Source organism: Vipera ursinii (genome assembly GCF_947247035.1).
Source record: "Vipera ursinii genome assembly, chromosome: 7".
NCBI classification, from domain to species: Eukaryota; Metazoa; Chordata; class Lepidosauria; order Squamata; family Viperidae; genus Vipera; species Vipera ursinii.
The window spans coordinates 20,841,838-20,868,113 of record NC_139521.1 but is presented as its reverse complement, the minus strand read 5'-3'; the positions used below and the strand labels follow the sequence as shown (position 1 = coordinate 20,868,113).

The following is a 26,276-nucleotide window of genomic DNA, read 5'->3' as shown; positions in this document are numbered from 1 at the left end:
TATTTAATAGTAGGATGTCTTATTTTGTGTTCTCTTTATTTTTTTGAGCAGTATATTTATTATGTCCTGCCCCCATATGCAGGGTTTTGCATGACTTACCTCTCTTGGAGATGATTTTCTCTATTTTTATTTAGTGTGTGTCCATGTGGTGTTTTCAGTTACATTGACCACCAGAAGGCACCAAATTATTGCTTTCATCCTTTGGGACTCTTCAGACATAATGAATGCAGAAAGATGAAAAGCTCCTTACTGTATATGGTCATCTAAGTGGGTAGATCCTTATGTGTATTACTCAGGGAAGATTTGAACCCCATAGGGCAATATTTCCCCAACTTGGCCATTGTAAGATGTGTGGTTATCTAGAATTCGCTAGCCAGCAAAGGAACTGAAGTTCACACATCTTAGAGAGGCCAAGGTTGAGAAACACTGCCATACATAGAGTAACATCTAGCTACCCACACACGACAGGCCCAGCAAGGATGAAACTGGCTATGTGGTGGTTCCTGGTGGTCAAAGTACCTGGCTATAAAAATGAAAAACAAGAGATTTAAGACGATTTTAAAAATCAAGTGAATCCGTTTTTCTAAAACTGCACATGATCCAAGAGAGAAGACATAAATCTGCTAGAGAAGGGGAAAAAAGATGGCGTGACGGAGCTGGTGGAACTGCACTAAAAGGAAAACAAAACCCGTAAGACTAAGGGTGATTCCTGAACTTGAGCCAGGCACATGGAGAAGAGCCGCTGGAAACCTACAAAACGAGCTGAGATTTGCCAAGCATAGCAGCGCCTGGAGAGACGAGCAGGGATGGGGCTTTATAGGGTTCAGCCATATAAATTCACTTCCAGCCCAGCCTCCCTCGCGGAGTTATTGTTGTGGGGAGAAAAGGAAAGAAGACCCTGACACGTTTATTGAATGATAAGGGGAACCAATAAGAAGTGTCACTCTACTACAGAGCTCTATTTACGTCTCTGTCCCGGGCATCTCTCTCTCTCTCTCTCTCTGGGCTGTTGCGGAAGTCAAGAGTGACATGCGAAGCTCCTCCCTCGCCGGAAAATTCGGAGGCCCACGTGTCGCCGCAAATGACGAAGTGCGAGGACTGTCGCATTCTCCGCCGTGTCGTCATTGTTTCTTCCGGCCTTCAGCCTTTCTGCTTCCGGAGTAGAGGGTTGTGCGAGAGAAGGTGGAGCCCCACCGTGGTCGCGGCTTGGGAGCCAGCTGCTGAGGGTGACGCTGCCGCCATCATGTCCGGCAGTAGCGGCACTCTCGCCGCTGCTGCCGCGGTCCCCACCGTCGCCACTTCCCTTCCCGAACAGCCACCTCCCCCGCCACCACCGCCTCCCCCGCCTCCCCCACCACAGCCACCACCCCCGCCGCCGCCGGGGAGCTCCGCAGGCGCCGCCGAGCCAGAGCTGGTGTCGCTCATCCTGAATCGCCTCAAGAGCCAAGGCCTTTTCGACCAATTCCGCCGCGATTGCCTGGCCGACGTGGACACCAAGGTGGGAAGCTACGGGTCTGGCTGTCTCGGGGCCCGTCCGCCCCCCGACACTGCGGCCCCATATTGCTACCCTCCCCCTTGTCCGAAAAACCATCGTCCAGATTACGATTTTCTTGGGAACGCTTTTCATTGCAGCTGGGCCTGAAGAGCAGCTGCCTTAATTAGTCGAGTCCCTCACGCATCGATTTAGCGGCGATCACCCTTCCCAGTCCCCACAAGGTAGCTCTGTTAGGGCCTCTTGGAGCAGCTCTGAACTTAGCAGTATTCCTTCCGGCCTCTCATGCCTAATTCTGGGCTTATTTAGCTGGTTGCTGAGTGAGCAGATGGCCTCTGCTGCCAAATTCACCCTGAAGCGTTTTGCAAGCCTGGATGTACTGATTGCAGATGGGTTTTCTTAGAAAAAGAAGAGAGAGAAAAACCATGTTTAATCTGACTGGGATTCATCTAGTCCTAGTTTTCCCTATCAACAGCAATCGGATACCTCTGAAAATTCATTCATGGGGTTCAAAGGGAGAGTCTTTTCCTGATATAGCATCTTTGAACTGGGAAGTTCTATCTCGCTGACTTAGCAATCTTATTTTTAGAAGTGTCATTGTGTTTTAATCGGGTAAACTAGAGATAAGCATTTCTGTTTCACTATTGCTGTCAGACATAGATTCAACTGTCTTTTCAAGAGCTGGACATTTGGCTCCTCAGAATTGGGCTTGGATGCAGAGTAGATGATTTCTGGGCTTTATTAACAGAAAAAAAATTGCAAAATCATTTTATCAAGTTTTCTCATACTCTTTCCTAGATATATTTGAACAACTTGTCTACTGCCCTGATTCTACTTTCAGTATAACACTGCCCTATTTTGCAGGCTAACTTTTAGAATTAGTGAAAAATGCATGTATTTTTACACATTCAGAGTACATATAATAGTGTCTTCCAATGTATCATGAGCACTATATTGGATAATTCTATATTGTCAAGGGTACTACCCATGTGCTACCGATAAAATTCTGATACTAGCACCCATTTGGAAATATATATATAGTTCTGGTCTTGGAAGTTCAATGTTACTGAGATTGAAAATAGTAGATTTCAACAGAACTAGTGTTGCATGGGTAATGAATTAATTAACTGTTGGTGAACTATAAACACACATACCTTGGCAAAAATAGGACAATTAATGTTAGTCTTAATGTAAGAGTAAAATTAAGTTTTTCTTAAATATTTTTAAATCAAATTATAAACTACCTTGAGAATCACTTCATACAATGATTGGATAAAAATATCTTACATATGATTTAAGATCATTACCTATTGGACAGAATTTATTGTTGGAATTATTGTCTCAAAAGTGCTTTTCAAAAGGCAACTGGAGTTTCTTGTTTTTTCCCCTTTGTTTAGTTCATCAATTAGCCCAGAGGCCATATCAAAATACAGAGTTCCAAAGACAAATTGTTAATAAAATCCTATATAAAACAGTTTAAAATGAAATTGGAGTACAATAATTTGATATGTAGATAAGTAAAATAAGATAAAAGTATGTTTCAGTATCACCCCTACAATCTCCGTACCCCAATCAATCCCACATATGCTGATCTCAGCCAAATCATTTTACTCAAGTACTGAGTCGTATTAAATGTTTTCAGATTCTGGTGGGACTTAAGGTATGTTGTTTTGATATGGGGTTCCCAATGGATCATTTGTTTAATATATGAACCAAGGTACCTGTCTCTCACCCTCTTATACAAACAACAATCAAATAGTATGTGAGTCAAGTGTTCTACCTCTGCTGTTCTGCAAATGCAGATACATTCATTATATGGTATCTAACCATTGCATTGAGCTGTTCAAGTCTCCCTAAGATGTTTTGGCAATTGTAACTTTAAATAGCTTTCTGTTTGAAAAGTATGTTTATATTTACTCAACCATTTCAAGTTACAGCCTTACTAAGAGTAGCTATATCACTTTGTGCTTCTATGTCCATAATTCTTTGGGCAACTATTTTTTGAACTTGTTCTCCTGTTGCACAAAAGACAGGAAGGCCACAGCTTCTTACAAAATTTGTCAAGTTTAGTAATCCAAGAAGTTTGTACTTGTAATTTTATCTGCTCTAATATACATAACTTAGGAAGTCTTATCAGTCTCCATTTTGCTGATTTTGCATCAGTAGTTATATGCTCTGATTTTAAACTCTGTGGAATTGTATAAATTCCTAATTAAGCTCTAACTGCTGCAGCAGATGTCCTTAGATCTATACCCAACATGCATCTCAGTTGCTGGGACTGTGTTCTAATACAGTAGAGTTTGGACCCCGGACTTCTGCTCCATACAAGAGCATAGGACTAACCTTAGCTTTATATATTTTAATTAATGGGGCTAGGGGCCCTGGGTAACTATTATTTTTTTAATCTAAGCAGTAAATTCAAACAAGCTTTTGCTATGTGTACTTTGTTGATGATGGCAAACCCAAGATGCAGTCTTGGAAAAAGTTATGCCTCAATATAAAAAGGTGTTAACCTGTTCAATTGGTTCACCCCCTAATTGCCATCTATATCTCTGATGATGTTTTCCAAACACCATAATTTTTTATTTGGATTTACTAATAGTTATCCTGGCAGTAGGAGTTATCCTGACTTTTAATAGCCTATGCAATCCTACTTGTGAATACAATAATATAATCATATCAGTATAGAGCAAGATGTTACAATATGTACTTTAGGACCATTGGCATATGTACCATGGGATCCTTCATTAATCCTAGCAAGTTATTGATGTATAAATTAAATAATAATGGAGCTAAAATACACCCTTATCTTACCCCTTTATTTGTGTGGATCCTGTTGATTAGAGCTCCATTAACCCCAAACCACACTTTCAAACAGGTACTTGTGTGAAGGGCTTTAATCAAAGCCAGCAGTCTAGGTTTTACTTTTAAGAGCTGTCAGTTTACTCCATGGTACTTCTGTGTTTACCATACCAAATGCAGCTGTGAGATCTATAAAAGCAGCAATAGGGGTCTCCTCTTATAGGCAAATTTGGCAATTAGATGGTTCAAGACAAAGCAGTTATTGATGGTAGATCGGCTTTTTCTAAAATCTGCTTGTTCTACGAGGATATATGATTTTCCTCTATCCAGCTTTCAATTCTATTCAAAAGACACCTAGCATATATTTTTGTTACAATGTCAATCAAACTTATGGTCCTAGAGTTACTAGGGTCCTTTTTGTTCCTTTTTTTTGTATATGGGGACAACTATTGCCATCTTCCATCCAGCTGGAATATGGCAGGTGTTATTTATATGTGGAAAAAGATCTGCCAGTAATAGACCCCATTAATTATTTGTTAAATAATTCTGGTAAAAAATTCTCACCTGGGGCTTCATTACTCTTTACATTATTCAATAATCTTCCTTCTGTTAAATTAAACCAATTACTAATTAATGATAAAGCCGCCGCCTCATAATATAATTTAAAATTGGGCATTTTAAGACCACCTCTTTCACATATATCTTGTATTATCTTAAGTTTTTCTCTCGGTCTTTTCCCTGCCCAAATGAATTTATTAATACCTTTCTGCCATTCCTCCAAATTTGAATCTTTTTTAAGTATAGGTATCATGTCCTAAGATGTTGGAGAACCAATCTTTCGAAGCATTTCATGACTACAGACGTTAATGCAATAGGTCTGTAGTCATTCAGGCACTCAACTGCAGTTTTCTTGGGGACTGGGACAATGGTAGCTGCCTTCAAGCATGATGGTACACATGCCGTTTGCAAGGAGATGTTAAAAATCCTTGTCAGGACCCCTGCTAATTGATCGGCACAATTCCTGACCACTATCCCCAGCACCCCATCTGGGCCTGTGGCTTTGCTGGGATTACTTTTCATTTGTCTACCACTTATAAATCCTGTTTGATCACTATAAATCATTTGCTGCATAACCTTCATTAATCTATTTGCTAAGATCTTTGCAAATATCTTATAATCCGTATTTAGAAGCGATATAGGTCTATAATTTTTTGATTGGGTAAGATCTTGATCTTTCTTTGGAATCAATGTTATAAATTTTGTTCTCCACAATGGAGGCACTTCCCCTCCAGACTGAATTGTCCTAAATCTTTCAAAGGTTCCACCAACTCTTAATTGTAAATTTTTATAATAAGTGGCTGTCAAACCATCTGTTCCAGGTGTTTTACCCACTTTTAGTTGTTTAATTGCTAAAATAATTTCTTCAGCAGTTATCGGTTGATTCATCCCTTCCCTCTGTTCTTGTGTAAATGTAGGGATATTCACTTCTTGTAGATACCTATCTATATCTAAACCTTGAGTTATATCCCTTGCATATAATTTAGAATAAAATTCAACAAAAGCCTTTTTAATAAGATTTTGTTGAAACACCACTTTGCCCTTATATTCTATCTTGTCTATATTACGTGACTTTTGTTTTTTCCTTAATAAGCTAACCATCTACCTGGCTTATTAGCATTGTAAAAAGTATTATGTTTGACATATCGTAAGTTAGTTGCCACTTGATCTGCCATCAACATATCAAACTGCCCTCTTAACAAATTGATTGCTTCTTTCAACCTCTTATTCAGTGAGTTCAAGATAAAAGCCCTCTCTTTCATCTTTATTTCCTCTAATTCTTTACGCTTATATTCCAATCTACGTCTATATTTATTATTCAAATATATTAAAACTCCTCTCATATAAGCTTTACTTGCATCCCAAACCATTTCAATTGGAGTACCCTTGTGCATATTTATAGTAAAAAATTATTTCATTTGTTTTTTAGATTCTTCCAAATTTTCTTCATATCTAAACAAATTCTCATTTAATCTCCAAGATCTCCTATCTCCCTTCCCCTTGTCCAATTCCATCCATACTGGACTGTGGCCTGATAAGATTCTTGGACATATCTTAATCTTCTTAACCCTAGGAAAAAAATCATTAGTAGTTAATACAAAGTCAATCCTGGAAAAAGATTGATGTCTGTCAGAAAAAAAAGTAAAATCCCTTTCTTCCACGTTTCATTCTCTCCAAACATCTCTCAGTACCAGATCATCTTTCATGTCAAAAAATGATTTAGGCACTCTAGCATGATTTGGAGTACTTTTAAAAGGTCCTTTTTTATCTTTTTGTGTATCCAATACTCCATTCCAGTCTGCCATTAAAATACACGATTTATAATCCCATTGAATTATTTTATTATGTAGAAGTTTATAAAATTCTCCTTGCTGTTGATTAGGTGCATATAATCCAGTTAAAAGTATTTTCTTCCCTTCTATTAAAAGTTCAATTATAATATATCTTCCTTGTTTATCTGCTTCAATTAAGTTAGCTGTTAAATTCTTTTTCACATAAATGACTACACCATTTTTCTTTTCTGGAGCAGATGCAATAAACTGCATACCCAATCTAGAGTTTATCAAATATTTTTGATCAGATACACGGATATGTGTTTCCTGCAAGCATATAACATTATTTTTAAATTGTTTCAAGTACTGAAATATTTTCTTTCTCTTTTGTGGTGAATTTAAACCATTAACATTCCATGTTAGAAACTTTGTCACCATTTTTTGCAACTTGAAGCTTTCGGAGCGTATCTTGCAGATCCACAAGCATCTGCTTCTTTGGTCTCGCTCCTCCCACTGCTTCAGTATAAGTAGATTCTTGAGTTGTAATTGTAGTATATTGTTTCTGTTGTTGTTGTTGTTTTCATCTGGTTGCAGCCCGTCTCACTCTTTGAGCCCTTGATTCTTCTAATGGAGCCAAGGGCTGCACAATTTCCAAAGTTTGCTGTGCTTTTGAAATCAGCGAGATAATTTCTTCATCTCGCTGTGTATCTTCCAATTGTGTCTGTCGTGCTTCTTTTCCCTTTCTTCTTTTAATTTCTGGGGATGTCGGTGAGTCTGCCTTCAATATGTTACAATAAAAATCTCGTGCCTTCAGAACTGTATTAAGACGATATCTTGTACCAACATAATTCACCACTATCCCAGTTGGTATCTCCCATGTAAACTGGATCTGTCGTTTTTTTTTTAATTCATCTGCCAGAAAAACAAATTCTTTCCTATTTCTTAAAATTCTTGGTGGTATTTCTTTCAAAATTAAAACATTTTGATCAGCCACTTTAAATCTGTTGTTATAAAAGGCTTGTATGATCGCATTTCTGATCTTCCTCTTTGTGAAGTAAACAACCACATCTCTTGGTAGTTTTCTTTGCCTAGCAATCCAGGAATTGACATGAAATATTTTGTCTATTTCCAATATAAAATCTTCAGCTCGCCAACCCAAAATAGGCGCCACAGCTTTTGCCAATATCTCTTCCAAGTTTTCTTGTGGATTTTCTTTTCAGACCTCTGATCCTCAAGGCAAACCCCATGTCCCTATATTGTATCATCACCACCTCATCATCAATTTTATCCATTTTATTCTCAGCTTCACTGATTTTAGCTTCCAATATCAAATTATTTTGATTAACTTCTTCCACACGTTCATCCAGTACAAATTTTCAGTCCCTGAAATGCCAGCAAAATATCCTCTCGTATTTCCTTATTTTTCTCATTAATAAGCTCTGCCATTTGCTCAGATATTTGCTCAGATTGAAGTTTTAAGGCATCTTTTAAATCTTGTAGTGTTAATGTGGGTGTAGGTGCTGTGGGGGGGGGGTGGCATCAATGTTTGAAGTCCAGATTGTTGAACTGGTGAAGCCCCCACACTTTTAGAAGCAGGGAATCTAGGTGGTTTGGAAGCCATTTTAACACCCAGTTAACTTTCGTTTCTCACTTTCACTTTTCCGCCCAAATTGCAACTTTGTTGCTTCAGTGTTAACTATCCAAGTCTTTTAAATCACTTTTAAGCCAACTTCAAATGTTTTTAACAGTCTTTTACGACTATAAAAATCTACTTTATATCTTCCCCCTTTTTAAATTTTCCTTATTCTTTGTTCTTCCCACTTTCTCTAAAGATTTATTCCAGCGCCATCTTCCTCCCCTTCTTTTAAGTTAAACCGGAGTTAAAGATCATATACTTGCTGTTTCAATATTCTCCTGCTCAGCTCTGCCTGCGTCCAAGTAATCCAAAGTACAATATTGGGAGCAGGGATGGTTGCAGCGTCCTGCTCTGTTTCAAAACCTTGAAACAGAGGAGTCCCCGAGTCCGGAGCAGATTCAGGCTACGAGGGAGCTCTCATCCTTCAACCCCCAGAATGATAATTCTGGGGGTTTGGGGGAGCTCTACCTCTACCTGAATGCCTGAGGGGGGATTTCCAAACTGCGAAACAGCTGATTGTTGCTGTTTTCGCAATTTAAACGGGGCTGACAGTCAGAAATGACCGTCTTCGACGGAGCCTTGCCACCCGGAAGTCCGCTCTTCTTTATCTTGATTGCCAGTATTCCTCTGATTTAGATCTAAGACTGGCATTTCTACTAATGATTGAGGATTCCGATCATCTTTCTCATTTTATCGTACTGGGTAGTTAATTTGAACTTGTACTGAGTATCCTTTTCCTTTATTTTTGCTTTTGACTAACATGCCTTCTCTTTTTCTTTGTTGGGGATTTAGTGCTCTCAGAAACCAAGCTTGACAGCAATTCTACAGAAGAGTAGCTAGAGGGGAACAGATTTCAGCATTAAACTAATTATTCTGATTTTCTTTATAATCAGCTGTTGATCTCCTGGGCAACAGGTGGAAAACTGATGGACTAATTCTTCTTCATCATTCATAAACTGTAACTTTCCATTAAGTGTGTCTGGATTATCTTTTTTTATTCTTATCTTGTTCTGTCCTTGTTAATAGAGGGATTCTTTGCTTGGCTGTTAATGTTTTAGAATTTTCAAGGTTGGAGTCAGCCTCCCTCGCTGTCTTGGATCTCTGCCCAGATTTTAGCAGAAGCTGGGTTTGGGTGGTATGAAACACCCATATTGGCCAAATACAACATTTCCTTAGAAAGATTTCAAGCCTGAATAGCATCGATGGAAGAACAGTCTACCCAAAAGTTAGCAATATTCTTTTATAACCATGCATGCTGGGGAGTCAAGAAATGTCTGTTAGTTCATTAGCATGTGCCCTGTAATGTAAGAGTTGGGAAAGAGAGTTCACTATTGCTCATCTATTATGCCACCTGCCCCTGCTGAAGGAATATCAGCAACTTAGAATAGTGTCACTGCATGTTTTTTTAGTTTTGCCAGCTTCGCTCATTTCTACTTGTACATCTCTTTCTGCTCTGCACCTGTGTTATTATCTTATCATGTAACCATAGTGACTCCAGCTATGTCCAGCAATGCTGACTTCGAATTGGGTATATTGGCAAAGTCTTTAAAGATCTGAAAGGTCTCAGATTTTTCTCTCATAGGAAATACATATCCATATCTAGAATAATTATCAACAATTGTCAAGAAATACCTTTTACCACCAATTGGTGCAAAAGGACCTACTATGTCAGTGTGTACCAAATCAAAAATGCGTGTTACAGGCGTGTAGCGCGTTTTGGAATTGCTGCTGCTTTGGATTTGGCTTTCTTGCAGACAGCACAATCCAAGAACACCTTACACCCCTTTAGATCCAAACCTCTTGCGAACTCTGGCATCTTCTTCAGAACACGGAAACTGGCATGACCCAATCTTCTATGCCACTTATGGATACACCTGGAATGCAAAGGTTTACCTGTTAGTGAATTCTCAACATTAGCATTTTTATTAGGAACCTCAGGCTTGCTGTGAGCAACCTGTGTCTTATTTGTCCTTTTATTGGCTTTAGGAGCCTTTGGAGTAGCAGCAGGATCTCTCTCTGGGACATCTCTCACTGGGCCTGTGCTCTCCCTTTTTGGAACTGGCATACTTGCCTGCTCTTACGGCTTAGACTTTGGTTTTTTGTAATAAACACCACCAATCAACATGGTTTCAGCAACAATATCTCCATCTTTAACTACATAACTTGCTTTTTTGAGATGATGTACCTGGAATTTTGATACCCTAGACAAGTGACTCTGACTAAGCAAACTACTATTAGCTGATGGTACGTAGTAAACATTGGGAATGAATGCACCGAGCTCTTCAATGTAGCATCTTGGCATCCTTGGAACGTAGGCTCTTCCACAGAAGGGACGCCTCACTGGAGCCTTCGATGCAGGGGGTTCCCTTAAATGTGGTGCGGCTTGCTTAAGTGCCTCTTCTTCAGTTACAATTCTGCATACATGATCCACTGTGCATTGAGCAATAGGCACTTGATTAATCTTAGAAATAGCATCTTTCCATTCATAATTCAAAGAGTTAATGATAATGCTGATCATTTGACAGTCATCAATAGGATAGCCTCTTTCACCCAGTTCTTTTCTTATTCCTTTCATTTTAGTTAAGTGTTCTCCAATATGCTCACCAGGTTTTAATCTAGAACCATGGAACTCAGACAAAAGCAAACATGTAGACTCAATGGACGTAGGCCGGTAACATGTTTCTAATTGAGCCCAAATTTGTTGGGCAGTTGCATCTTGTGAAAATGTGAGCTGCGATTCAGTGTCCATGGACATCAATAACGTTGTGCATGCTCTATTATTCAAGTCCCTTATGTCAGGAGGCCATTGCTGGGCAGGAGGATTAAACACCATCACATGGGTACCTTCTCTACGAAGCAAAAGTCCAACTTCACTGACCCATGCCCTGTAATTCTGTTCTGACCGCTTCAATTTTGAATCACTAGCCAGTGGTACAATAGAGGGTGCCTGTTGAGGAACATGCAATTGGGGTACTGGCTGTGCAGGTTGTGCAATTGGGACTTGGCCTGCAGGAGGCGCAGGTTGTGCAGGCTGTGCCATCCGGACGTAGCCAGCAGGGGGCACCAGTGGTGCCTGAGCCAGGGCCTGCGGCAGTTGCATTGAAGCTGCTACAGGTACTGGTGCTGGGGGTGGCTGTACTTGAGCTGCAATGCCACCCTGGCCAGCAGAAGGTGCTGGCGCTTGAGCTGCTACAGTAAGTTGGCCTGCAGTTAGCACTGGCCTTTGTATTTGAGGAACCAGTGGAGGCTGCGCTTGGGGTGAAGGCTGCTGTGCTCCATCTGAGACAGGAACTTTAATAGTAGCAGGCTTAATAGGCATTCTAGCTGAAGCTCCCAATGAATGAGGAGGTGTGGCAGCTTGGAGTGATGCCTGCTGAAGGGACATCTGTGAAAATGCATTCTGCATTCTTTGAAATGCATCTTGTAAAACAGATTCACCAGCAGACGGTGCTATAACATTAGATTCAGGCACCATTGTATCCTCACGTGTCATTTGACACAGAAGGCAGTCAGGCTCCCATTCGTCTTACACAAGATTCCACTGTGGGCATGCCTCTGTCTTTGAGGAAGAAGGCAAAATGGCGATCCCTTGTGGGTGTGGCTTTGCTTGTGAAGAGGGAGGCAAAATGGCCGATTCTGAAAACTGAATGCCAGCAGAGGGAGAGAGATTTGGTGCTAGACCTAAGGCTTCACTAGGGAAGGAGGTGAGCTATTATCCTCCAAGCCCTGAGCAAACTGTGCAGGAGAAGGCTTTGCAAAGTTATTATGAACAAATTGAAGTTTTTGAGAAAGAGCTGCAAAAAGCAAAGTTGTGTGCAGCATGTTCTTCCCTCTATCTCCTATTGAAGCCTCATTTTCCACAGAAAGGCAGTCATCCTCCTCCCAATCCAGTAAGGAACAGGGGTTATTTACACAGGTTACAAGGGGAGAAGAAAAAGACTGACTGGCTTCCAGTTTGACGTCGCATCAGAACAGGCACAGGAAGATGGGGCTTCATCTTTTTGCGTTTGATTTTGGCCCGCTGGGGACCCTGGAAAGGATCGAAAGTCGCCCCATAGAGGCAACAACCAAGTAGAGGACCCTTGTTGATTTTGTTTGATCCAAGGAAGCCCTCCAAACCAGCAGGGGAAAGACTGGCTACATTCATGTAGCCAGTCAGAAGCTGCTGACAGCGGAAGACAATAAGCACTAACAAGCAACCTTTCAAGAGCTTGGATGAAACTGGGTGAGATCCTATCTTCTCTTTATGAATCTAAGATTTCCTGGAAAAAATTGCTGAAATCACCCTCCCCGATAAGAGAGGGGAGGGGAATTTCCACCCCATTCCCTCAGGAAAAGAAAAGCGGTGAACTAATTACTTGGGGGAAACAGAAAATTATAAGATTAATTTGGAATTAATACACGTATATGGCTTTGAAATTTGGGGACTAAAAGTGCTTTTGAGACTTTAAAAAAAGATTTGAAAAGCTTGTAATATAAGTTTGGATTTAAAAAGCTGGAAAATGGAGCTAATGACAACTAGTGGGGAATTGTGGCACGACGATTTGTTATGCCTACAGGAAACTTTCTTGAAGCCCAAATTACTGTCCTTGGAAACTTTCACTTTTGAAGACTGCAGCTGGGAAAAGGGGAAAAAAACCCAACTTTTGGACTGCTTATTGGTGTGGCATAGACGATGAACTATTTTGAAACCAGCCTGCCTGAACTACGAATATAAATATTAACTGACTTTCAGGGCTGTGTTATGGAAATATTTCCCTGCAGGAGAAACACACATCTTTGCTTGAGATGATAGAATATTTTGGATTACAAATCTTTGATTGATGAACAATTTTTATTATAAAGACCAGCTGCAAAAAATGAAATGGATATCCCATACTCAGCTTTAAATGGTAAAAAAACATCTCTAACACATGTCCCCAAAGTCTTCAGTTTGATGTACCACCAAGAAAATACGGATGAAGATCAGAAAGAAATTCTCTCCAGGTTGAAATCAATACAAGAGCGGGGCGGAGCTAGCTTGAATGGATGACGGACGCTGAATTTCTGCCTCCTCCGGACCATCACAGAATGTATTAAGAAATATAACAATTAAGGACCATGAAAATTTAAGAGATTATGAAACGTGAGTTACTTCCCTTGCTTTCCTCCTGAAGTTTGGATTGTATTTGATTCAGTATGGGACATTCTCCCAGAGAAGCTTTGAATTTGGATGTGACTTGAGAGGCTTTTGAAGGCTGATGGGGAGAGGAGTGGCCCTATGATTGTAGACTGAAAGGAGAAATAATTTGGAGAGAGTTTAAAGAAGTATAGCTGAAAGCTGATTTATAAGTGTACAGTGTGAAGGCCCGTTACTCACTCCTTCCAGTCGAAATGTTGAGATCTGGAGAAAGTGAAAATATTAAACACCTTTAAGACAGAGCCTTGATAAGGCGTGTGTAATAAAGGTAGTTGCTGCCTTTGGATTTTTTTATTTCCATCAAGTTGCTTTCACGGAGATAAGTTGATAAGGACAAGACAAAGGGAGGAAGTGACGTGTGTGGACTATAGATTGTGTAAAAATTCTTAGAAGGTTAAAAGCTCTTTTTGCTGGTTGGATGTCAAAACGCAGCCAAAGTGCAGAAAATCTTTGGCAAAGACCCAAAGCAGGCCTTAGACCTTCAGATTTACATTTGATTCGAGTGGGAAAAGCCTTAGAAATGGATGTGAGGAGGAAAAATGGCCTGAGAAGTCACTGACTCAACCAGATAAACTTGATATTCTCTTACAAGAGTTAAGAGAAATGAAAATAAATATAAAAGAAATGACAAATATAAAGGAGGATTTGAAGCAAATAAAAGATAAAATGATAATATGGATCTAAGAATAACAGATATGGCGAAACAAAGTCAAGATATGTCACGAAATATTACAGAAGTGAAAACTCAAATGGGAGAACATGATGAGGTGTTAAAAAGTCAGACAACTAAGGTGCATCAGATGAAAAAGGATTTGATTGAGATATGTGATCGTCAGCGCCGATCAAATTTACGTATACATGGATATCTGGAGAAATGTGAAGAAAATGAAGCAAAATTGATTCAAGTAGTACTGGACTGAGGTATCTTGATCCTCCCAAATGTCCCCTTTACAAGATATGATATTGATGCAATACATCGAGTCGGCCCAAAAAGGTTGGGAAGAAAATTGCCAAGAGATATTGTGGTGTGACTCTGGTCATACGCAAAAAAAGAGCAATTGAAGCGCAAATTGTGAAACATGTCTATAATGTTTTGGGGACATCAGATACAAGTTTTTCCAGATTTATGCAATGAGACTTTACAATGGCGGAAAGAGATGCATCAAGTTTGTCAAATATTGAAGAAAAATAACATTAACTAATTAATTAACTAATGCTGGGAAAGATTGAGGGCAATAGAAGAAGGGGAATGAGGTGGCTGGATGGAGTCACTGAAGCAGTAGGCGTGAGCTTAAATGGACTCCAGAAGATGGTAGAGGACAGGAAGGCCTGGAGGAATGTTGTCCATGGGGTCGCGATGGGTCAGACACAACTTCGCAACTAACAACAAAAACAGCTGGGGATATCCGGTTTTTTTGAGATTCTCTTATGGTGGAAAGTTTTACAGAGTTGAAACAAAGGAGGAGGCGATGGAGAAATTAAGGAAGCACGGAATCATAAAGAAGATAAATAAAGAAGATCTACAGGAGAAAGGGAACCTGGATGAAGCAACAGTAGTTACAAGCTCATTGTAGAGATAGAATATAAGTTTTTGTAATTTTACAATATATGTTTGGGTGTAGAAATTAAGGGTAAAGACGGTCAAGGGAGGTGGCGTGGGCGACCAAAGTCCGTGCAGGGCTGGCTCCTCTCCCTGAAGCGGAGGAGAGGAGGAAGATCTGAAGAAGGGAATGGGAACAATATATATATATATGTATATGGGTGGGTAAGAGGTTATGTTTTGGGACAATATGCTTTGTAGTTTTAGTTTTGTAAGATTTATGTTAAAGCACATATGGAGACCAAAGGGAATATGTAATATAAGGAATAGATGGGAAATTGTTGAAGGTAGCTACATGGACTGTACATGGCTTGGGGGGAAAATATAAATGAGCAAGAATCAAAAAATCAATTAACAAAGAGAAAATAGACATTGTATTACAAGAAACAGATTGAAAGAAGGGGTGAATGAACTTAGGTTATATTGGGCTGATGTATATGAAAAGGCATTTGGTACATCAAAAGCAAGAGGGGTAGCAATCATGGTAGCTAAAGATGTGACTTTAAGATAAAAGCCATAAAAAGGGATGATATGGGAAGATTTCTTATAATTCAAGGTTTGATTTATGGACAAGAGTTCATTTTAGCAAATTTGTATGCACCTAATATGAATCAAAGAGTTTTATAATAAGGTATATAAAGAAATAAAAGAAATAAAAAAGGTTATGTGATAATGGCAGGTGATTATATTATGGTTATGGATATAGGAATTGATAAATTAATCCATCAAAAGCAAAAATAAAGTATAATACAGATTTAAGAAAATTTATTAATAGAAATAGATTAAAAGATGTTTGGAGTGAATTACATGGCAATCAAAAGAGTTACACATATTTTGTAGTAGACAAATTTACAAGAATAGATTATATATTTGTAACATCGGAAATATCTAAAATAATGAAAGCAGAGATAAAAATAATTAAAATATCAGATCATGCAATGGTAACTATGGAAATGGAAATAGATTGTGATTATAAACAGGCAAGTAGATGGAGAATGGATTCGAGGATTTTTAAAAATAGATTTTAGAGAAAATGGAAAGAGAATTAAAATACATATGTACTATAAATGAAGAGGGAGGTAGTAATATAGGTGTAATATGGTGTGCAATGAAAGCACCGGTAAGAGGTTTAGGAATAAAATATTCCTATAAAAAAACAGAGAAACAAAAAGGTTGGAGGAGGAAATTAAAGAACTAGAGAGAATATAGAAAGTAGAATAGAATTATGTTAGAATTATCAGCTAAAAGAAAAGAGTTGCAAAATATTGAGTTAGAACAGGTTCAAAGAAATATAATTTATTTAAATAGGGAATTTTATGAAAATAGTAATAAAAATTCTAGAATGTTGGCTAGAGCCACACAAGTTAAAAAGGCAAAAAGCCTGATTGGAGTAATAAAGAACAAAAAGGGAGAAAGGTGTAACATGATGAGAGAAAAATTGTTGATATTTCAGAAGTTTTTTGTAAAGTTATATAAGGGAAAGGAAATAAATGTAAATGAAAGCCAGGCATATATAGAAAAGAATTTGAACTGTAAAATTTGAGAATATGATAAAGAAATAATGGAATCACAAATAGAAGAGAAGATACTGGAAGTTATTAATAAATTGAAAATAGGTAAAGCACCAGAGTTAGATGGACTAGGCACAGAATATTATAAAAATTTTAAAGGGTTATTGGTGCTGAAGATGAAATTAATGTTTAATAAAATAATGGCAGGGGAAATTATTCCAAGTTCATGGAAGCAATCTTTGATAATATTGATGGCGAAACCTAATAAAGATCTTAAAAACTGAGGATCATATAGACCAATATCCCTATTAATCAGGATGCTAAGATTTTTACAGCAATATTGACAAATAAATTGAATACATTTATAGAGAATTATATTAAAAATGATCACTGTGGATTTATAAGAGGCTGACAAAATGTCAGATGTAGTAAGAAGGGTTTATAGGCCATTACATAAAGAATCAAAAATTAAAGGCTGGTTTATTAGCATTTAAGAGGGACGCGGTGGCTCAGTGGGTTAGGACGCTGAGCCTGTCGATCAGAAGGTCGGCAGTTTGGCGGGTCAAATCCCGAGTGCCGCGTAACAGAGTGAGCGCCTGTTACTTGTCACAGCTTCTGCCAACCTAGCAGTTCAAAAGCACATAAAAATGCAAGTAGAAAAATAGGGACCACTATGGTGGGAAGGTAACAGCGCTCCGTGCGCCTTTGGCGTCTAGTCATGCCGGCCACATGACCACGGAGACGTCCTCGGACAAGCGCTGGCTCTTCGGCTTTGAAACGGAGATGAGCACCGGCCCCTAGAGTCGGAAACGACTAGCACGCATGTGCGGGGGACCCTTTACCTTTACCTTTATTAGCATTAGACGTTTTTAAGGACTTTGTGTGGAATGGCCTACATTGAAAATATTAATAGAGAAGTTAGGCTTTGGAAAATTTTTTAGAAATGTGATAAATCAACTATACTCAGAGAATAAAGCGAGAATAGTCATAAATGAAGGTGTTACAGAGACAATAGCCTTAAGCCGGGGAACGAGACAGGGTTGCCCCTTATCCCCAGTTCTATTTGTATTATTGATGGAGGTTTTGGCAATTGCAACCAGGAAAAATTGATTGATTGAAGGAATTGATGTATATAAGAAAACTAAAATAAATTTATTTGCAGATGATACATTACTAACATTTGAAAATCCCATAGCTACTATAGAGAGGGTATAATCACATTTGAATGAATTTGGGAAATATAGTGGATTGCAAATAAACAGGGAAAAATCAGAAATGATATTATATAACCATAGTAGAGAAGAAATTGATGTATTGAAGAAAAATATAAATTAAAAATACAATATAGTATCAAATATTTAGGTATTGACATCCCAAAAAATATTCAAGAATTAAAGAAGATATTATATTATAAGAAGTTATAATTATAAGAAGTTAAAGAAAGATATAAAAGATAAAATGGATAAATATGGAAAAGTAAAATTATCATGGTTCAGAAGAATTGCAACAATAAAAATTAAAGTTTTACCAAAAATTAATTTTTTGTTTTGGATGATCCCAATTAAGTTTTCGGATCAAGAATTAAAGGAAATACTGAGATTGCTGGAGGTGTATTATAATGGAGGTAAGAGAGCAAGAATAAGTAAAACATTATGGCATGAACCATTAAAAAAGGGTGGGCTGGGTCTTCCAAATGTTGGAAATTATTGGGCAGCTAATCCATTAAGGGTGGTCCCAGATATTATAGCAGTAAATAGAAATTTATTATGGAGCGATATAGAATTGAAGAAATTAAGGGAAATAGGCGATCCTATAGAAACATATTGGTTTAAAAAGGATATTAAAAATTATTCAGAGAATTCAAAATCCCTTTTTAAAAAATTTGATAGAATTATGGAAAAAATGGAGATATCGGTTAATGTCAGGATTTTCTCCTTTAACACTGGTGGTAATAATGAAAAAAATTCCCTATGATTGAATTGAAAGATTGGATTAGTAAATTAAAAAAAATCAGATATATAAATGGGAAGACTGGAAGAACAAGATAAAGAATATAATACAATTAAAGAATGTTTTATGAGATACTAAATTAAATTGGTTGAATTTAATACAATTAGAGAAATGGATTAAAAATGGAAGAAAAATTTGAGGTAAAAGATAGTTAATAAAATTTGAAAGAATTATGAAAGAAAGTGAGGAAAATGAAGAATATACAGTATAGGTAAAGGAAGAATTGGGAAAATATACAGAATATTAACTGAACTAGAACAGGGCTTTTCAACCTTTTCACCCATTGTACCACTTTTATGGCAATATCTGAGTACCATCAGTCACCTAGCAAGGTGTCAAAAACTTGATGACCAAAAAAAAAAAAAGGAAAAAGTGATGAAGTACAGGTAGTCCTTGCCATTCAACAGTTCATTAGTGACTGAAGTTACAGTGGCACTGAAAAAATGCCCCCCCAAGCCACAGCCGAGCAAGACACCTGCCTGCCCGCCCAGCAGTGCTCTTCCTCCTGTCTGAGGTTTTCATTGTTGTGAGCATTTCTGTTGAGAATTGGCAGCGGGGGTGGGGTTGGGGGTGTTTGGTTTTTATTCCCCCCCCCATCTACTGGTCACTTTGGTCACATAACACTGGGACACTGACCGTCATAAATATGAATCACTTGCCAAGCATCTGAATGTAAATCACAAGACCCTGGGGATGCTGCAACATTCCAGCTGATCGGAGCTTCTTCTGGGCTTAGCAGAAGCTCCAGGATCAGCACCAAGCTCCAGCTGGAGCCTGGCACTGATCTTGGTGCTTCCTCTAAGCCCTGACAGCCCCAAAGAAACGCCGATCAACTGGAAAGCGGCACTGATCCTGGCGCTTTCGCTGAACTCTGACACCCTGCAGCTCCAGCTGTCTCTTGCTCAGGCTTGTGCAGTGCTGCCACCAGTTCAGCTCACTCCCCTCCCCTGCTACCACTTTTCTAGGATGGCTGCCAGGTGCCAATGTACCACAGGTGGTACCCATACCACTGCTTGAAAAGCCCTGAACTAGAAGATCGGGCAAAAGGTTTAAAATTAATCTGGGAAACAGATTTAGGAGAAATAAATGTCAAAGATTGGAAAAATATTCGGAACAGAAGAATATATAAGAATATGTCAGAGTTAAGGAAAATGGATATAAAGTGATATGGAGGTGGTACATAACACCACATAAATCAAATAAATGTTCAATATACAGATATTTGCTGGAAGTGCGAGAAAGAAATTGGAACATATAAACATATGTGGTGGGATTGTGATAGTGTACAAAAGATATGGGACAGGGTGTTTAGGGAAATTAGAGAACTTGAAGGTAAATTTAGATATGTCACCGAGGATTGCATTACTGTTACTGGTGGAAAAACAAGATATAAATGAAGCAAAAAAGGAATTGATTGTGAATTTGATAATGGCAGCTAGATTACTGATGGTTAAATTTTGGAGACAGTATTGGGTTATTCAAAGAAATGAGTGGTATAATGAAATATGGATTTATGGCAATAAATGATAAATTAACATAAATTTTAAAAAGGGATGATTAAAGTAAATAATTATAATGAAATATGGGATGATTTTATAAAAACAGTCTTGGTGGAAGGCAAAGGGAATAAACCTGCTCAAGAATATATGCTGTTTTGGAGGGGATAAGGGCACAATTGAAATATATTGTATATTGTTAGTTTGTTTTTTAATCCCATTTATATCCCACCCTTCTCCGAAGACTCAGGGCGGCTTACAATCTAAAGCACAAATCAATGTGCTTAGCAATAGCCTTCATTCTATGTATATGCCTGCTTATTAGGGCTTTTGCCGCCCCCCCCCAGCGGCATTATTACAAAGTCAGTTTATTGCCCCCAACAATCTGGGTCCTCATTTTACCTACCTCGGAAGGATGGAAGGCTGAGTCAACCTTGAGCCTGGTGGGACTCAAACCTGCACTAATTGCAGGCAGCTGGTGTTACTTAAGGAGGCATTAGCCCACTGCTCCACCAAGGCTCTAGTTGTTATATGAGAAGAAATATAGGTAATAAAAATGGTCTCCAGGTGTCAGTGCACTGTAGTATTTGTATATTTATTATAAATATATATAAAAAAGAAGACTTGCAGTGTCCATTATTTGAAATAAGTCCTTTATCTTTGGTTGCCTGGGTATCATTGCAGTCATGTCGTGTTTAAGGTCTCCTCTTAACTGTATGCCTCCTTTTAAACTTTCTTTTCAACTCTCTTTTTGCTTTTGCTTTTACATTTTGTTTTTGCATCCTTGAGTGATTTGGAGGATTTTAAAACATACTTCCACTTCATCGGCAAATGCTTGAAGCCTTTTTTTCCTTGAAAAGTTTTCACTTCTCATCCAAGAAGCTTGTTCAGTTCTCAGTCAGAACTGAAGCAGCTTGTTGGATGAGAAGTGAAATATTTTCAAGGGAAAAAACCCCCAGAAATTCCAGTTGCCTTTTGCAAAGCATCTTTGGGGCAACCACAACCTAAGAATCTCCTTAAACATGTTGGAGTAACTAAAATCATGAAGTATAACTTATCATAAAAGAGGGCAACAAACTGGAGCCTCCTTCAACATATTCTCAGTAGAATTGATCTTTCTCAGTATAATGTATCTATGATGGCCCTGTGTTTGTAAAAATAAGACTTTGGAGAAAAGATGTAGCTTTGTTTTCAAGTAAATAGCATTGGGGTTTTAATCACATTTTGTCTCTAGGGAGCATTCAGATATAAGAATGTTTGATAACTGAAATATTTGCCTCCATTTTTCAGAACTTTGGGCAATGAATTTTTTTTAAAGTATTTTTTTCTTAGTCTGCAGTGGTTTTTCCCCCCTAGAATTATTATAGTGTATACTCCCTCTACTATTTCTATATTATTTTAAGTTAAGGTTCTTAAATGTTTTCTCTAGTGATGTGAATGAATGTTATTTAATGAGACTTCACACGTTATCTTTCTTTTTTAGCCTGCATATCAGAATTTAAGGCAGCGGGTAGACAATTTTGTTTCCAACCATCTAGCAACTCATACATGGAGTCCTCACTTGAACAAGAACCAATTAAGAAATAATATCAGACAGCAGGTTCTTAAGTAAGTTTTACAAATTGTCGTTCTCCATGGCTCTGATCAACTGGTTTGACTGGAAATATGCAGGATAAAATGTGATTTGATACATATGTAACTATTTGGAAGATCTTGGATAGTGGTTACAGTTCAAAAATTGCTACATTTCTTATTTTGAAATTCAATGTGAATGTGTGAGGCTGCTATTCAGAATAGCCTGCAAGGTTTGGTAAAGACTGATGAGAGTAAAAACTCACCATAGCAAATATATTTCATGTAACAGTTCATGTATTAATGAGAATATGGGAGATACAGTTCTTACGGAAACATCTTGTGTTTTATATATGATTGTCAGCTTTAAAAGATCATGTCTAGATGTTAACATGATTAAAAGAAATTAATACTGCCTTCAAGTTTTTAATTATGTGGGTTTTTTCCTCCTAAATGATTTTTTAAAATTTTAATTCATTGTATTTAATCAATTTTCAAGTTTGCAGTATAGCAGCGGTCCCCAATCTTTCTAACTTCATGGACTGGCAGTAGCAGAGGGGGGAGAGGGATGATTTCATGTACATGCCCACCGCTTGTACAAATGCAGCTTTGTGGGCTCACCCACCGCTTGCACGGCCCACTTCTCAACAGGCCGCAACCTGGTACTGGGCCATGAATTAAGGGTTGAGGACCCCTGCAATATAACACTGCTGGTGAATGAAAACAGAAGTGAAGGACTATTTATACAGTAGATTTCAATGATTGAACATCCATTTGTATCAACCTGTATCATTATATTGATTTTTCTGAAATAACTGGCAGGTTATAATAAATAAATCTTTTAGAAAAACTTCATATGAAAGAAAATATGCAATATATTATACCTTCTTCACAAAGAAAAAGGAAACATGTAAAAATACAGTGAGAGGAATCAGTTCTCTTCACAGAAAGCAAATCTGTATCAATTTTAAGTTTGTTGCATTTTCAACCACATATTTTTAAAGGAGTAATTTAATGAATCTAAAGTATAAGAATTATTGATTTTGTAAAATCAGGATTAAATTGTTTTAATTTAAATTTAGCTATGTGGATGAATTGAATCCCATCCTTGCCCAATATTTTGCACTGTTTTTCCTGGGATATCTTAGAGTTCTCTTGGATTCTTCATTATTTTCTCTCGTGATATATGCAAATAATGATTCTAACCTGCCTTATAATCTTGTTAAGATTACCTAGAGTATTCATAGAAGAGACTTGCTATATTGTTTTAAAGTAATTCTGCTAGCTGTGCTAGATAAGAAGTTATATTGTCATTTCATTTCAGATCTGGAATGTTAGAATCTGGAATTGACAGGATCATTTCTCAAGTCGTGGATCCAAAGATCAACCACATATTCAGGCCACAGGTAGAAAAGGCTGTCCATGAATTTTTAGCCACAATGAATCACCAAGAAGAGACTAATCCCAGCTTTGCCCTGCCTGAAGAGAAATTTGATCCTTCTGTTTTGCTGCAAGGTATTCTCTCTTCCCTTGGCAAAATGAATATGCTTTTAATTTTTGGGTTTTAAAGATGTGAGTATAAGGAAGCAAAAGCTGAAGTAATGTCTCCACAGGCACACATTCAAATGATGTCATTGAAACCAATTTCCAAATTAATGTGCTAAAGGGAAAATAATTTCTTTATCCACAGAGGCTTTGATATTACAGATAGTCCTCAAGTTACAAATGGAGCCTGCCCATTCCATTCGTAACTTGAAAATTCATGGGAATGAATCTTGTACCTCGAACAAGATCATTCCCTGCTTTTACCCACGCATTCTCTAATCTAATTCATGGGTGAATGCATGGTTCGTTAACTGCACATGAGGTATCTCAGGTGGGGAAGGCCATGGAGGGCCTAGTGATAGAACAGGTCCCCAAGGCTTCCCCGACCCATTAAGATACCTCATGCTTCCCCCTCCCTCCCTGCTGTGCCAGACTCATTCACCTTACAAAATCTCTCCTCTGCCGTGGTTTCTTTCCCTTTGAGGGAGAGGAGAGTTGGCTTGAAATGCTTTTCGTGCCGACAATGGAAGCTCCTGGGTGCTGTAATATTGCATGAGTTCAAACATAAATTCTCTGCAAAAGAGATCATGGCCCCTGGAAGCTTCCATTCTGGGGGGGAGGAGTGTTTGCTTTGTTTGCATGCCTATGAGGGAAAGTGACAGGGTGGAGGGCCAGGGGCCCACTGGCAATGGACAATTGCTGGCAGAGGGCAGTGAATGAGGAAAGCCTGTTGTGGTTCTGCGGTGGCAGCTGGCTGGGAGCGAAGGGTCAAGGGTGGGCACCTAAACATCCTATTCCGATAATGAGAGTAATAAAAAAGCATTCTTGACACTGTATTGCCAACATTGCATCCTAGCAGAGTTGTTCCACATGGTTTACTGTTACAAATGGAATGTTAGTATCTAAGGATGTGCTCAAGTGCACAGTTGAACTCACATTGAGCATTCTGAACCAAGAAATTCTTTTTTGTTTTGGCTTTTTTCAGCAATACCTCATACTAATAGTTGAACTTAACCTTACTCTTGTTTGAAGGTGTTCCTGCTGTCACTCCAAATGTGAATATGGCTAATGATGCTCTGTCTATTTTGGAGACCATAACATCTCTCAACCAAGAAGCCAATGCTACTAGGGCTTCTACAGAAGCAACCAACACCAAGACAAATGAGAGATTTTCAAAGAAACTCCTGTGTCAGCACAGTTTGGATGGCAGCATAGAGAGAGACCGGAATGCAGAAGACATTGCTGATGGAGAAAAAACTCCTTGTAACTCTACAGAAGAAAGTTTTGAACTAGTAGTAAACTGTGAAGATATAAATAATTCATTTTCTTCAAATGAAGAAGGAAAAGCTATATCAAAAGAAGCTAGCAGCCTGCTTAATCCAAGTAAGGAAAATGTTCAGGAAAGTGATGAACAAAAAAGTAAAGTGGTGGATAAATGTGATAGAAAACTGGAAAGCTTGGAAAAAGGGGAAAAGAAGAAAGAAAAGAAAGAAAAATCTGACAAAAAAGACTTCTCAAAGAGAAATAGTGATGATGTAAAAGCAAAAGAAGAAAAGACAATAAAAGATAAAGAGATAGAAGTGATAAAACATTTAGCCCTGGAAAAGAACACTAGTAAAAACAAAAATGAAAGCACAAAAGAAGGTATAATATCAAAGGTGTTTATTCTTTATGAACAGATTGAAACAAATGAAAGGAGGTTTTTATTTAATTGGAAAGTTTTGATATAGATGAAAAGATACTGGCATTACATTTTATTGGTTGACTAGATTTTTTTTTGGTTTACCTGCAGCATGGTGATTTTCTAAAGATTTTAGTTTACTGGACTTAGAGAATATTTCAGAATGTAGCTTGTTTTATAGACATAGCAGTTACTATATTGGCAAGATAATACTAAATATTGCGTTGAACGTTTTTATTTATCTCAAACCATACCTGTTCATTGTTTGTAGTGAGTATCTTTGTACACTTTTCTTGATTTTTAATTGTCCTTGTTTCAAATTTTTAACCCAGACTGTTTTTTTTACTCTTCTCTACTAACCTGTGCACTACTTATGAAAGGAGTTTTGTTGTTGTTGTTGTTAGCTGCGAAGTCGTGTCTGACCCATCACGACTCTATGGACAACATTCCTCCAGGCCTTCCTATCCTGTACCATCTTCTGGAGTCCATTTAAGCTCACGCCTACTGCTTCAGTGACTCCATCCAGCCACCTCATTCTCTGTCGTCCCCTTCTTCTCTTGCCCTCGATCTTTCCCAGCATTAGGCTCTTCTCCAGTGAGTCCTTCCTTCTCATTAGGTGGCCAAAGTATTTGAGTTTTAGCTTCAGGATCTGGCCTTCTAAAGAGCAGTCAGGATTGATCTCCTCTAGGACTGACCGGTTTGATCGCCTTGCAGTCCAAGGGACTCGCAGGAGTCTTCTCCAGCACCATAGTTCAAAGGCCTCAATTCTTTGGCGCTCAGCCTTTCTTATGGTCCAACTTTCACTGCCATACATTGCAACTGGGAAGACCATAGCCTTGACTATACGCACTTTTGTTGACAGGGTGATGTCTCTGCTTTTTAGTGTGCTGTCTAGATTTGCCATGGCTTTCCTCCCCAGGAGCAAGCGTCTTTTAATTTCTTGGCTACAGTCCCCATCTGCAGTGATCTTGGAGCCCAGGAAAATAAAATCTGTCACTACCTCCATTTCTTCCCCATCTATTTGCCAGGAATTGAGAGGGCCAGATGCCATGATCTTGGTTTTCGTAATGTTAAGTTTCAACCCAAGTTTTGCACTCTCCTTCTTCACCCGCAACAAGAGGCTCTTTAGTTCTTCTTCACTTTCTGCCATTAGAGTGGTATCATCTGCGTATCTTAGGTTGTTGATATTTCTACCGGCAATCTTAATTCCAACTTTTGATTCATCTAGCCCTGCCTTTCTCATGATGTGCTCTGCATATAAGTTAAACAGGCAGGGCAACAGTATACAGCCTTGCCGGACTCCTTTCCCAATTTTGAACCAATCAGTGGTTCCGTGTCCAGTTCTCACTGTTGCTTCTTGACCCGCATATAGGTTTCTCAAGAGACAAATAAGATGGTCTGGTACTCCCATCTCTTTAAGAA

The 26,276-nt window shown here is 38.4% G+C and overlaps 1 protein-coding gene across 1 annotated transcript in view; it reads left to right on the top strand.

Moving 5' to 3' along the window:
• Window positions 1–1,081: 1,081 nt before the first annotated feature.
• The window catches only part of BOD1L1 (biorientation of chromosomes in cell division 1 like 1), a gene marked incomplete at its 5' end in the record, with an annotated part of 172,060 nt that continues 146,865 nt past the window's right edge, over window positions 1,082–26,276 (top strand). Inside the window, 4 exons of the mRNA XM_083368025.1 lie at window positions 1,082–1,498; window positions 21,540–21,664; window positions 22,953–23,143; window positions 24,206–24,817. Of these exons, the coding sequence (XP_083224151.1) occupies window positions 1,082–1,498; window positions 21,540–21,664; window positions 22,953–23,143; window positions 24,206–24,817 (1,345 nt within the window). The remainder of the gene's footprint in view (window positions 1,499–21,539; window positions 21,665–22,952; window positions 23,144–24,205; window positions 24,818–26,276) is intronic.